This window comes from Theropithecus gelada, chromosome 13 (assembly GCF_003255815.1).
Source record: "Theropithecus gelada isolate Dixy chromosome 13, Tgel_1.0, whole genome shotgun sequence".
Lineage (NCBI taxonomy): Eukaryota > Metazoa > Chordata > Mammalia > Primates > Cercopithecidae > Theropithecus > Theropithecus gelada.
In genome coordinates this window covers 2,771,416-2,784,394 of record NC_037681.1, presented here as the reverse complement: position 1 = coordinate 2,784,394, position 12,979 = coordinate 2,771,416, and the positions used below count along the sequence as shown (strand labels likewise).

At 41.8% G+C, this 12,979-nt stretch overlaps 1 gene segment (V, D, J or C); it reads left to right on the top strand.

The window, feature by feature from the left end:
* Nucleotides 1–11,398: 11,398 nt before the first annotated feature.
* Nucleotides 11,399–12,069, top strand: LOC112605289. The segment is given in 2 exon segments: nucleotides 11,399–11,502; nucleotides 11,672–12,069. Coding segments are annotated over 2 exon segments (447 nt in total).
* The last annotated feature ends 910 nt before the right edge of the window (nucleotides 12,070–12,979 follow it).

Genomic DNA, 12,979 nt, shown 5'->3' with positions numbered 1-12,979 from the left:
GTGGAAATCACTGTAAGGTCCTGGCTTTAATAGGATTTAGGTGTTGCAGCACTTCTCCACTAGCAAAACACCCTCTGATTTCTCTTCCTGGATTGTTTTCTTCAATGTTTTCTAATATTTAATGCTAAAGCTGAGATTAGAAGGTTTTTATCCTGAGTCTAACTGAATGCTATTTCACTCAAAATGTATTGCCTTAAGGAATATAATAATAAATATTGAATAAAGCCTGTTACTACTACCAACAGTCCCTTTAGATCACTTGTTATCATCCTAAATATCATGACTTAGGAAAAGTGTTTGAAAGGGGGTTGAGACAACATTGATCCAGTTTTCAAAATCCTGATACAAGTCAAGCACCCGCAAAAGTCAAGAAAATTGTAAGGAAAACATGGCTCAATGATCATTAGCCATTCTGGTCACTGTTGAGTGAAGATTAAGAAAAAGTCTTAAAAACAAATAGCTGAAGCATTGAGAACTCCCATGAATTCGATGGTGAGAGGCAGCGTTTGATGTAGCAGTGAGTCCGTAGAAACAGCAGAGAAGCAAGACAACAAGAGACAGCAGAGATGGCATTTTGTGAAAAAGATGGACACAGCGATTAGCAAGGGGCAAGACAAATATTGGAGAAATGGCAAGACCGCCATCAGTGAGAGAGGGTGAGACGGTGATCAGCGCTACAGCAATCACAGCTACAGAGTTGCTAACATTGCAGAGCAGTTAACACTAGCCAAAGGCTGTTTTAAGAGCCATCATCTTTCTTGACAGGCGGTGGAGCCGAGCAGATGGGCAAGTGGCCATAGAGCCACTGCTTCATGCAGGCCAGCCACTCCGTGCTCCAGTTCCCCTGTGGGAGCCCAACCCACCCAAGCTGGGGAGCCTGGAGAGATCTTCAGGCAGGCCCCACGTTAGAGACTGCTTGGCACCATTTTGGCTCCTGCACACCTGTAAGTGTCCCCTCTGCCCACCTGCCCTATATCAGATGATCCAGGAAATAAGGCCTTTGGCTAGATAGTCCATTTGAAGTCTCCCATAACACACCTGACTATATCATGAGGGACAGGACTAGCTGGATTTCCTAGGCTGGCTAAGAATCCCTAAACATAACTGGGAAGATGACCGCTTCCACCATTAAACATGGGGCTTGCAACTTAGCTCATACCCAACCAATCAGATAGTAAAGAGAGCTCACTAAAACGCTAATTAGGCAAAAACAAGGGATAAAGAACTAGCCAGTCATCTATTCTCTGAGAGCACAGCGGGAGGGACAATGATCAGGACATAAACCCAGGCATTCGAGCCAGCAACAAGAGCCAGCAACGGCTACCTTCTTTGGATCCCCTCCCTTTGTATGGGAGCTCTATTTCCAGTCTATTTCACCCTATTAAATCTTGCCACTACACTCTTCTGGTCTGTTCTTGTTACGGCTGGAGCTGAGCTTTTGCTCGCCATCCACCATTGCTATTTGCTGCCCTGGCAGACTCTCCGCTGACTTCCATCCCTCTAGATCCAGCAGGGTGTCCACTGTGCTCCTGATCCAGTGAGGCACCCATTGCCACTCCTGATCGGGGTAAAGGCTCACCAATATTCCTGCACGGCTAAGTGCCTGGGTTTGTCCTAATCAAGTTGAACACTAGTCACTGGGTTCCCGGGTTCTCGCCCGTGACCCATGGCTTCTAATAGAGCTATAACACTCACCTCATGGCCCAAGATCCCATTCCTTGGAATCTGTGAGGCCAAGAACCCCAGGTCAGAGAACACGAGGCTTGCCACCATCTTGGAAGTGGCTCGCCTGCCATTTTGGAAGCAGCCCACCACCATCTTGGGAGCTCTGGGAGTAAGGACCCCCAGTAACACTTGTTGCTCTTTCTCTTAGTCATTTTTCCTCTAATGCCAGTTATTTATCCATCAGCCATTTTATCTTATTTCCTGCCCTGATATATATGTTTGGTTTGCAGTTTTGTCTTTGGCTTCCTGATAATTATGTTTGTTTAAGGCAGGACACTTGGTTTTAAGAATTCTCCTGTTCTGTTGACTCTAAGAAGCCAGAGTCACATTGCTCTATGGCCACAACCAGGCCTTTGGGGCTCACTGTTGGCCACCCCACTGAGGCTCCAGAATTTTCTGCATTGTTCAACCTCTGGATACTCCAGGGATTCCTGGCATTTGGTGTGGGGATACTCCTAGACTGATACTCGGGTACTCTGGCTTTTCGGCATTTGGTATTGTTGGCCACTCCCTGAATGCTTCAGGGTTTTCAGCATTGACATTCCTCCTAGGACTGTGGATTGGAGGCTCACCCTACGAGAATCTTGATTTGTCTTTTCTTGGTTTCTGCCCTAAAGTTATCATTTTCCATAATGGTATTTTGTTTTCTTTTTGTTACTTTATTTACACTTTTTCTTCTACACTTTACTTAATAACAATGCTGCTTTAAGGCCGGGCGTAGTGGCTGACGCCTGTAATCCCAGCAGTTTTGGAGGCTGAGGTGGACGGATCATTTTAGGTCAGGAGTTCAAAACCAGCCTGGCCAAAACGGTGAAACGTTTCTCTACTAAAAATACGAAAAAAAAATATGAGCCAGACGTGGTTACAAGCACATGTAATCTCAGCTACTTGGGTGGCTGAGGCATGAGAATCACTTGAACCCAGGAGGTGAAGGTTGCAGTGAGCCAAGATCCCGCCACTGCACTCAAGACTGGGTGACAGAGTGACACCCTGCCTCCAAAAATAATAATAATAAATAAAAATTAAAAAAAATCAAAATACTACTTTAGTCATATTTTGTCCACTAAGAAATGCTTACAATCTTCTTTCATAACGTCTTACTACCTCTGCTTACACCTCCTAGGCAGTAAGTGGAAATCTGAGATGAGAACAATGAAGGCCCAGTCACCTTCCCTCTTCTTAGACTTAGACAAACTTCTGTGTCCAGGAGAAATCCTTGTTAGACATGGGGACAATGGCGAGCATCACAGAGGACTTGCCACTATGGTGTCTATTAGGCTATTGGAGCAAATTCAAATTCAGTTTTGAGAAAAAGAAACTCATTTTCAATCACAATACTGCTTGGGTTCAACACAAATTGGAAAACCAAGAGACTTGTCTTAAATATGTTTCCATACATTTTAATGCTATTTTACAATTAGACCTATTCTGTAAAAAAGAAGAAAAATGGTCTCTTGTGTACATGCTTTTATGGCCCTTTACTCCCTCCTGTTATTTGCAGGCACCAGGAAGCCACACCTGGAGGATTCCCTCCTTGCTGTTCACCCTAGATGGCCTACAAGGCCTCCTCAGAGTTTCCTCTATCCCCCAGTTCTCAGGGAGGTCTAACCAGTTCTCTAAGATAGGATTTAACCTTAAGGTAATAAAGAAACCGCCCCGACCCCCACCACCTTATCCAACTCGCCCCAGCCTATGCTCCTTGCTATGAAACCTTAAACCCTTATGAGCCACTCTTAAACATGGTCTCTAAGGTTTACAACAGTAGGGACAGGACAAAAGAGGTGGAGATAATAAAAAGAAATGGCCACAAGCACAATTGTTAGCAACTGCTTTAAAACCCTGCCACCCCAGGGTTGCCCATCCCAAGAAAGTGTTACAAGCTCAGTGCCTAGGATGCCCACATGAGAGCCTCCAATGTATCAGCCCTTCAGTCAGAATCAGTGTGCCTACTATTAATATAAGCAAAAGGGATATTGGAAATAAGAACGTCTTAAGCGTCCCTGGTGGGAGAGGAATTGGCTCCCCGTCAATACCAGAACTAACCTTCTTTCACTAGTCCCAACTAGGTGCCTTGCTCTAGTAAAGTTGATACAGCTCCGATGACTGAAGGAATATCAGGGTCCTGTGTCTCACGACGATTTAGATAAAATGACACCAACACACGTGCAGTGGTTTTAAAGAGTGGAGAGTTTAACAGGCAAGAAAGAAGGAAGAAGCTTCCCTACACAGAGACAGAGGAAGGGGCCTCCAAGCAGAGACAGGAAACCCCAAGTGTGGTGGAAAACAGCCAGTTATATGGAGAGGCTGGAGGAGGTGGTGTCTGATTTGCATAGGGCCCAGGGGATTGTTTTGACCAGGTATGTCATTCACATAGCTGCAAAAAGCTGACCCTCCCACGCTAGCCTTTTAATATGCAAATGTAGGACACAGTGATGTTCTACACACATTGGGATTTGCAGGGGTGGCCACGTGGCCAGTCATAGTGGGGACAAGGAGAAGACTGCAGGCATGTTTGGGTGGACCCAGTTTCTAATGGCCTGTATTTGCATATCAAAGCTTGCCTACCCGGCTCTAAGAGCTGGGACTTTCCTTCCAGAAAAGAAACATTTCTGCAGCTGCTTTAAAAAAAAATGTTCCAAGGACCCCTTTTCCTCTCTATCTGCCTAAAATAATTTCTTAATAACTCCTGTAACAAAATTATCAGGCATCCCATACCCTTAACCTGATGGATAGCTTTTGTACTGGCGGACAAGTGGCCAGTTGAACATCTTTCTGGTGTCTCCACTGCTGAGTGAGCTCTCTAGTAAAGCTCCAGATAATTCTGGGGTCTCCCTTTGAGCAACATGGCCCACCCCCTTCCTTCCTTATTTCATATTTTGGTATCCCTTTCCCTACCTCTTTCTGTCTTTCATACCTATTGGGGCAAAGTTTAGCCAGGTAGACAAGTCTTGGTTTTGTAAATAACTTGGATCCAGCTGTTTTGTGTAAGTCACTTAGTTTGTGAGGTATGTTTTGTGTCTACCATGCTATCAAATTGGCTTATAAATAAAAGACAACTCATAAATTAAACAAATAAGTCTAGTTTATACCTGTTAGTTTGAAGACAATGTTGTCTTTTCTAAAATTTAACTTTAAGATTTGTACTAAGGCAAGCCACTAATGTTAGTAGGTTTTAAATGCTTAAAATGACTTTAACTAGTGAGCTTTCTGTTTAGTTAAAATCATAAAATTGTAGAATGGTTTTCATCTATAGAATGCCAATGAAGCAGCCGCCTTCTCTGGGGTAAATACCAAGGTTCTTGTTCTCACGGCCAAGGAGATCAAGGTCACGGACACACACACACAGAGTTTGGAGCAAGAGTTTAATAGCAAAAAGAAAAGAATAGCCCTCCATCACAGAGAGTGGTCTCTAGCAGGCTGCCAAGTTGTAGTAAAAATGTCAGGGTTTGTATGAATAGGCTAGCGAGGAGGAGTGCCTTATCTTCCCAAGGCCTGAAGATTTAGCTGGGACCAGTTGTTCTATCTGTAGAGAGCAGAGTTGTCTATTAGCTTTTACTCTTAGCCTGTGTTTCTTTGTTTTGCTTATCTGGGAGGATGAGTTTCTGTGTCTGTTTCCAGACATCTTCTTGTAGCTCTAGGCTTTCCCCTAGTCTGCTTTTAGCTTCCCTATCTTAGTGTGCCTAGAGGGAAAGGAATACGCTTATTAAGGTCTCCCATTTTACAGAGGTCCATTGTATAAGTATGAAGTTTGGTGATTACCCAGGAGACTCCCCCACTTTCCTTCTGTGCCCCAGCTGTCTAATCTGTGTTTTACAGCCTGAACTTTCAGGCTGCCTTTTGTTGGAAAAGAAATGATTTCTTTGAGCTGCATGACATTAGAAAGAGGGTTATTTTTGAGCTACTTTCCATTAGAAGGAAAGTTCGCTGCTGGGGCTCGCTTTACCCTAACTGTCCATCTAAATAATTTCTTTCTGCTTCCTATAACACCAGTGTCTAGTGGACAGCTTATAATTTCTTGCTTCCTAGGTATATATCAAATGTGTCAAACAAATGCGATCTTTATTGGAAAAATAATTTTTGTCTAAATTGGAAGTTATTAAAAGAGAGGTTCAAAATATGAGGAAACCAGTAAATAAAGAGAGATATGAAGAGAGTTTTAGGTGGAAAATGTATGTTTTTTCAGGGAGGGATATAAAGAAAGAGTAGCTTTGTGTGAAAAAGGATCTTGCATGAAAAATTCTCGTCCTAGAGTGAAATGACTAATTAAGAAAGGTATAGTATAGGTGAAGTTACAAAGCTCCAGCATGTTATAGGGAGCCTGTGTAAGTCAAGGTAAGGTTTGTGAATGGGAATTTATGAAAGAAATTTTGTGCGTGATTAAACCTGCTATAATTGAAGAAAAATTGTTTGTGGTAGACTTTCTAGAAAATGGTCTGCATATTGAAAATGGATTTTTTTTAATTATTGATTTGCTAAATTATAGAAATTTTGTTTTTGAGGCTGGATGCAGTGGCTTGTTCCTATAATTCAGGTACTTTGGGAGATCGAAGGGGGTGGATCACTTGAGGTCAGGAGTTCAAGACCAGCCTGACCAAAATGGTAAAACCCCATCCTTACTACAAATACAAAAATTAGCCAGAAGCAGTGATACATACCTGTAATCCCAACTAAGCTATTTGGGAGGCTGAGGCAGGAGAATGACTGGAACCTGGGAGGTGGAGGTTGCAGTGAGCCAGGATTGCCCCACTGCACTCCAGCCTGGGTGATAGAGTGAGACTCCATCTCAAAAAAAAAAAAGAAAAGAAAATTTTGATTTTGATACAATAATGAGATTCTTTTAAAACTTCTGAGATTGGTGTCTTAGAGTTTCAACTGTTGTGTTTTGCTGCTTTTAACTTTTCTCCCTCTAAAAAGACCTCGGATAGTTGCTATCTCCTTTAGCTCCTTCATCAGCTTCTGTGACTTTTTCACCTCCAATTCTGACTGTTGTTGCAGCCTTGATGCTAAAGTGTTTTGTCCTAGAGGTCTGTGGAAGCAATGTTTTCCCCCAATATAGTATTATTCTATGTACTTAATGTTTCTTAACATATGTAACCTTATTTGGGTCTTTACTTTTTTATTTTTATACTGCTTTAAAATATTAGTTTTTCTTTGAGATGGAGTCTTGCTCTATCAACCAGGCTGGAGTACAGTGGTGTGATCTTGGCTTACTGCAACCTCTGCCTCCTGGGTTCAAGTGATTCTCCTGCCTCAGCCTCCCAAATAGCTGGGACAACAGGCACCCGCCACCACACCAGGTTAATTTTTTGTATTTTTAGTAGAGATAGGGTTACACCATGTTAGCCAGAGTAGTCTCGATCTCCTGACCTCTTGATCTACCCACTTAAGGACTAATGAGTGCCTTCCCACCTCCATTCTGTCTGGCCTAGAATATTTAATTGGCTATAGATTTTTTTATTCCAAGCCCCTTGTCCAAAGGAACTACCAAAGAAACCTTAAAAAGTCTAATTCAGGCCATGGTGGGAAATAGGGAGTCAGACACACCTCGCTCTGCCACATTTGAAATGTAGGTCAGATTCAAAAGACCTTTTAAAATGATGAAAATAAAATAGTGCCCTTTTCCACAAAAGAAAAAAAATAACTTCTTTGTTCAACCAGAAGACTTAGCCTTACTAAAAACTTAAAAAGAAGAAACTGGCTGGGTGCTCATGCCTAAAATCGCAGCCCTTTGGGAGGCTGAGGTGGGTGGATCACTTGAGGCCAGGAATTTGAAACCAGCCTTGCCAACATAGTGAAACCACATCTCTACTAAAATTACAAAAAATTAGCTGGGCATGGTGGTGCATTTCTGTAATCCCAGCTATTCGGGAGGATGGGACATGAAAATAGCTTGAAACTGGGAGACAGAAGTTGCAGTGAACCCAGCCGAGATTGCGCCACTGGACTCCAGCCTGGGCAACAGAGCGAGGCTCTATCTTTAAAAAAAAAAAAAAAAAAGGATCCCCCAAGAATTAATTATAACAAGAATAAAGGGGCCCTTATCAGATATTCTTTATTAATCCAACTACTGTTAGGCTTCAGGAAGTCACTAGTTGGGTACAGCTATCCAGCTGTTTCTTATGAGGTCCTGCAGGCATAAAAGGTGGACACCACAACCTCCAATTATAAAACATAGAAAACTTAAGGCTGGTGTTTTGCAAACACATAGATTAATAATGTGGTTCTGTGGATGGACATAGGTGCATTAATTTTTCTCGCTCTTCAAATTATAATTTTCTTGTTTAACCTCCTAGTAAAGTTTATATCTTCTAAATTTCATGTAAAGATGATACGATCTGTCACAAGTCTTCCAATTTATTCTGTCTTTTAACCCCACAAATGAAAGCATCCTCCCATTGGGCCCCTTAGTTCGGGTATCAGAGATTTTTTACTCCTCAAATGCTAGGGAAGGCCTGCACCCATAAGTCAGCAGGAAGCACTTACAGAAAATGGACTCTGCTCTTCTGCAGTCCCCTTAAGATTAAGGAGGAGTATCTAATCTCTGAGTGGGGAAAGAGGTGGGAGGTGGGTGGGACTCAAATCTGGAACAGATTGAAGACTAGCTAAAACAAGGAAGAGACACTGGAAGCGCCTGTCCATAAGACATGCCCACCAGTGTCATGTCAGTTTACCATTGCCATAGCAATACCTGAAAGTTACTGCCCATTTTCCAGCTACTTATGAATAACCCACTCCTTAATTAGCATGTCATTAAAAGTGCGGATAAATATGAGTGTGAAACTGCCCCTGTGCCGCTGCTCCTGGCACACTGCCTGTGGGGAGCTCCGCTCAACAAGAGCAGTCACAGAGCTGTAACCGCCACCTAGGTAAAGCCATTTCCTTCCACCACCCGCTTACGCTGCGCTCCTTCCTGAGTGAGGCCAAGAACCTGCCCTGCACCACTTTTGTCAAGTTAATTGACAGAAAACTACTCATAATATCCTCCCTTTTTCACTCTTATAGGCTGTGTAATGACTTTCTCCTTTCCATGTACCATATTGTGTTTTGTGTCCTTTTTCTTTCCCTCTTCTTTACACACCTTTCATCAAGTAGTCACAGGCTTCAATTCAGTTCTTTCTTGTGGTAGTATGGCTCATGAGAAACGCTGATTCTTCTGGATATGAGGCCATTCACCATTTTCATATGTAACACTGTAAAAGTACTGTGACACAAGCCTCCACTTCACAAACTGACCACTGTCAAGCATCATCTCCCAACCAATAGAATTTTTTTGTCCCTCACTAGTTCACATAGGAGTAGAAATCTCAAGTTTAAATTGTGGATTTGCACTTTACCACTTGGTGTATTCAAGAAGATGAATAATATTAATACATCAGTAGGTCCGGGCACAGTGGCTCAAGCCTGTAATCCCAGCACATTGGGAGGCGAAGGCAGGCAGATCACCTGAGGTCAGGAGTTTGAGACCAGCCTGGCCAACATGATGAAACTCCATCTCTACTAAAAATACAAAAATTAGCCAGGTGTGGTGGCACATGCCTGTAATCCCAGCTACTTGGGAGGCTGAAGCAGGAGAATGGCTTGAACCAGGGAGATGGAGGTTGCAGTGAGCCAAGATCATGCCACTGTACTCCAGCCTGGGTGACAGAGCAATACTCTATCTCAAAAACAATAAAAAAAATCAGTAGCTTTGAATTTTAAACATCCTTTTGACAAGAAACTCATCATTCTTTCTGTCTAAAATAATGTTCTGATTCTTTAAGGAATGAGCCTGGTTTGATGCCTCTCTCCCCAACATGATAGAAGTGTGGCATAAATCTATGAAAAACTCCATTTCTCTGTGTCTACAAGAGCTAACTTTGATTGAAAACTTCTTCCCTTGCTCTAGTCTTTTCTTCTACACCCAGCTCTACCTAATCTGTGACACAAAACAATACTTGTCAGGAAAGATTCTGGAAAGAGCAAAAGACTTCTAAGAGGTGTCAGAGATTCCTGCACCACCATCTGTCCATCTCTAGAGGGGCTTGTGAGTATGAGGCAGAGCAGAGCTTGTAAATCTACCTGCTTTCACTCCCACTGTATTTCCTAACAACAGCAACCACAGCAACAGCCATAACATCACAGGACAAACGTCTCCTACTTCCAAGGCTTTTATCTCAGTAAATCTTCTCTCCCTCTATCTCATGCAGCTAGAAGATTTGATATTCATACAAATAGTACTGTAGCTTTCTGTTCATAATTGGAAAAGCAGACAAGACCCAATGTAATACAGGCATTCCTTAAACCAGGTACCATTCAGTTTTGGATATCACTGCACACATATACCCAGCATACGTCTAATATATGTGCAAAAATCCATGAAGCAAGAGTTACAATAGCTGGTGTTTTCTATTGTGTTGTATTTTCCTCTTATGTCATCTTCTCCTTTTTGTCATTAAAAAAAATCTGTTCAGGTCTGTGTAAATTAATTATTAAATCACAAGTAGATAAAATAATTTATTTGATAACACCTTGACCCAATGAATATGTTTCTTTGCAAGACAGAGTCCTCATTTCTAAGATAGCAAGCCTGACATAATTATACTGGAGCAAGCCCACAAGTAATGATGGAAGCTTTGCCTTATTGTCAGCCCTGGGGCAAGAATTAGACAAAAGATAACAAGGTAGGATAAAGATTACATAAGAAAGAAGGACAGCAACAGGACATGGTTACCTTTTATAAGGTAACATTTTGATAATGGATGATGAGTAGTAATGCCTTAGACAGGGATGGTTGGGAATGATTGAAAGTCTGAGTACTTCAGCACAGATTACGAACAAATTATTAGGATTTTAAGAGTGTGTACAGTCAGTGAAGAAAAAGCCCTAGAATTTAATCTCTGGATAAAACATTCTTGGACTATATTTAAGAATACTGTCCATACTAAGTAAGTATATTTATGATAATGGTGATGATTGTAGTGCTGAATATTTAAACAATAAAAGCAAAATTAATTGTCACATGCATAATGTCCTGAATACTATTGTAAATATTTTATCTTATTTTATTTAAACTGTCAACTGCACTGTAAGGTAGGTACAATTATTGTCACAGTTACACAGATATGGAAACAGAGACACAGAGAAGTTGAGTTGCTTGATTAATTGGAGTATCTATGTCAGGGCCTGCCAGGACATGGGACTCTAAACAGAAGGTTTAACTTTTTAACTCAAAGAGGGTATGTGTCTGGGTTAATGGAAAGCTTCAGGACCCTCAGAAATCATTATTAACAAGCAAATGAAAGGTGTATCTGGAAGATTAAGTTCTACCAGAGTCTTCATTTCAATGGGTCCAATAGTGCACTTAGGAAGATGACTGGGCATATTGAGGATAGGATGAGAGAAATGAAAATGCAGCCTTCTATATTATTATTAACAGGCTTGTACCAAATATCCTCTGGGTGAATTTGGGTGACTGAAGAGAAGAAAGACACAGGAGTGAAATTCTGTGAGCACAAGGGGGAAGTTCTACACTCGGACTGAGCCAACAGACTTTTCTGAACTGACAACCAGGGAGGTGCAGGATGCTCAGTGCAGAGAGGAAGAAGCAGATGGTCCCTGCAGCTGGAAGCCCAGCTCCCACCCCAGCTGCTTTGCATGTCCCTCCCAGCTGCCCTACCTTCCAGAGCCCATATCAATGCCTGGGTCAGAGCCCTGGGGAGGAACTGCTCAGTTAGGACCCAGAGGGAACCATGGAAGCCCCAGCACAGCTTCTCTTCCTCTTGCTACTCTGGCTCCCAGGTGAGGGGAACATGAGGTGGTTTTGCACATCGCTGAAAATTCCTGTCACCTCTGCTCAGCCCCAAATACAATTAAAATTCAATGTAGATCAACAAGTTTGGCACTACTCAAAGATAGTGGGTTTGATCTAGATTACGTGAGTGTATTTCTGTTTTCTTTTCAATCTCAGATACCACCGGAGAAATAGTGATGACACAGTCTCCAGCCACCCTGTCTTTGTCTCCAGGGGAAAGAGCCACCCTCTCCTGCAGGGCCAGTCAGAGTGTTCGCAGCTACTTAGCCTGGTACCAGCAGAAACCTGGGCAGGCTCCCAGGCTCCTCATCTATGGTGCATCCAGCAGGGCCACTGGCATCCCAGCCAGGTTCAGTGGCAGCGGGTCTGGGACAGACTTCACTCTCACCATCAGCAGCCTGGAGCCTGAAGATGTTGCAGTTTATTTCTGTCTGCAGAGTAGTAACTGGCCTCACACAGCGATTCAACCTGAAACAAAAACCTCAACAAAACCATCAGTGATTATACCAGCTGCTTCCTTTATGACAGCTAGTGCGGTGACCACTCAGTTTTAGCATCTCTGCTCTGTTTGGACATTTTGTGATTCTAAAAAAAAAAATCCTTGAACAATTTGCACTTTGATTCTTGGACTCTCTCAACTGAGGAACCAGAATCCCGGGTTTCCAGAAATAATGTCTCACTGTATGAATCCTTAAATAGCCCCAGTGGTTCTTCACTTTCCCAGTAGAAGTAGCTCAGTGTATGTTGCACCGCTCGATTCGAATTCTACAATATTCTAAGTAGTAGAAAATTCTATTTATTTATGCAAATAGTTGACTCAGTAAAAGCTGTTCATGTGAAGATACTACCATGGTTGAATAAATCCCATTCTTCTTCTTTCTTCAGGCTATCAACATTTCAGTGGCAATTGGTTATTGTGAAAACTTTTGCCATTTAAAAGTGATCTAAATTATTTCTTCAATTTAAGATCTTCTTTAAGATTCAATCTTCTTTAAGATTCAGTAGTTTGTAAAAGGATTAAAGTCTTTAAAAATAAAGTACATACTAGAAAAGGAAGAAATAGACTATTCCTATTGACGTCTGCAAATGACCAAGTAGAAGGAGGGATAGAAGCAGTTGTTTTCATTATTTTTCTTCCTTCCAAAAAGGATTTCATTGATCATATTCATTTATTACCACCTATAAGACATGTTGACATTATGTAACATCTGCTATGAAGCACTGAGGATATATCTTATCTGTATTATTCTCACCAAAAATTAATGCTGTGAATTAAATCAAGAGTAAACATCATACAAACTCAATTGGGAGGACATTCTTCAACATAACTTGCCAGTAACCTTCAAAAGTTTCATGGCCGTGAAGGAGAAACAAAAGTGAAAAACTGTCAAAGATTTAAAGATATTAAGGGCAAGATGAGCAAATAAAATAAAGAAACTTGAATTTTATCTTGTAATATTAAAA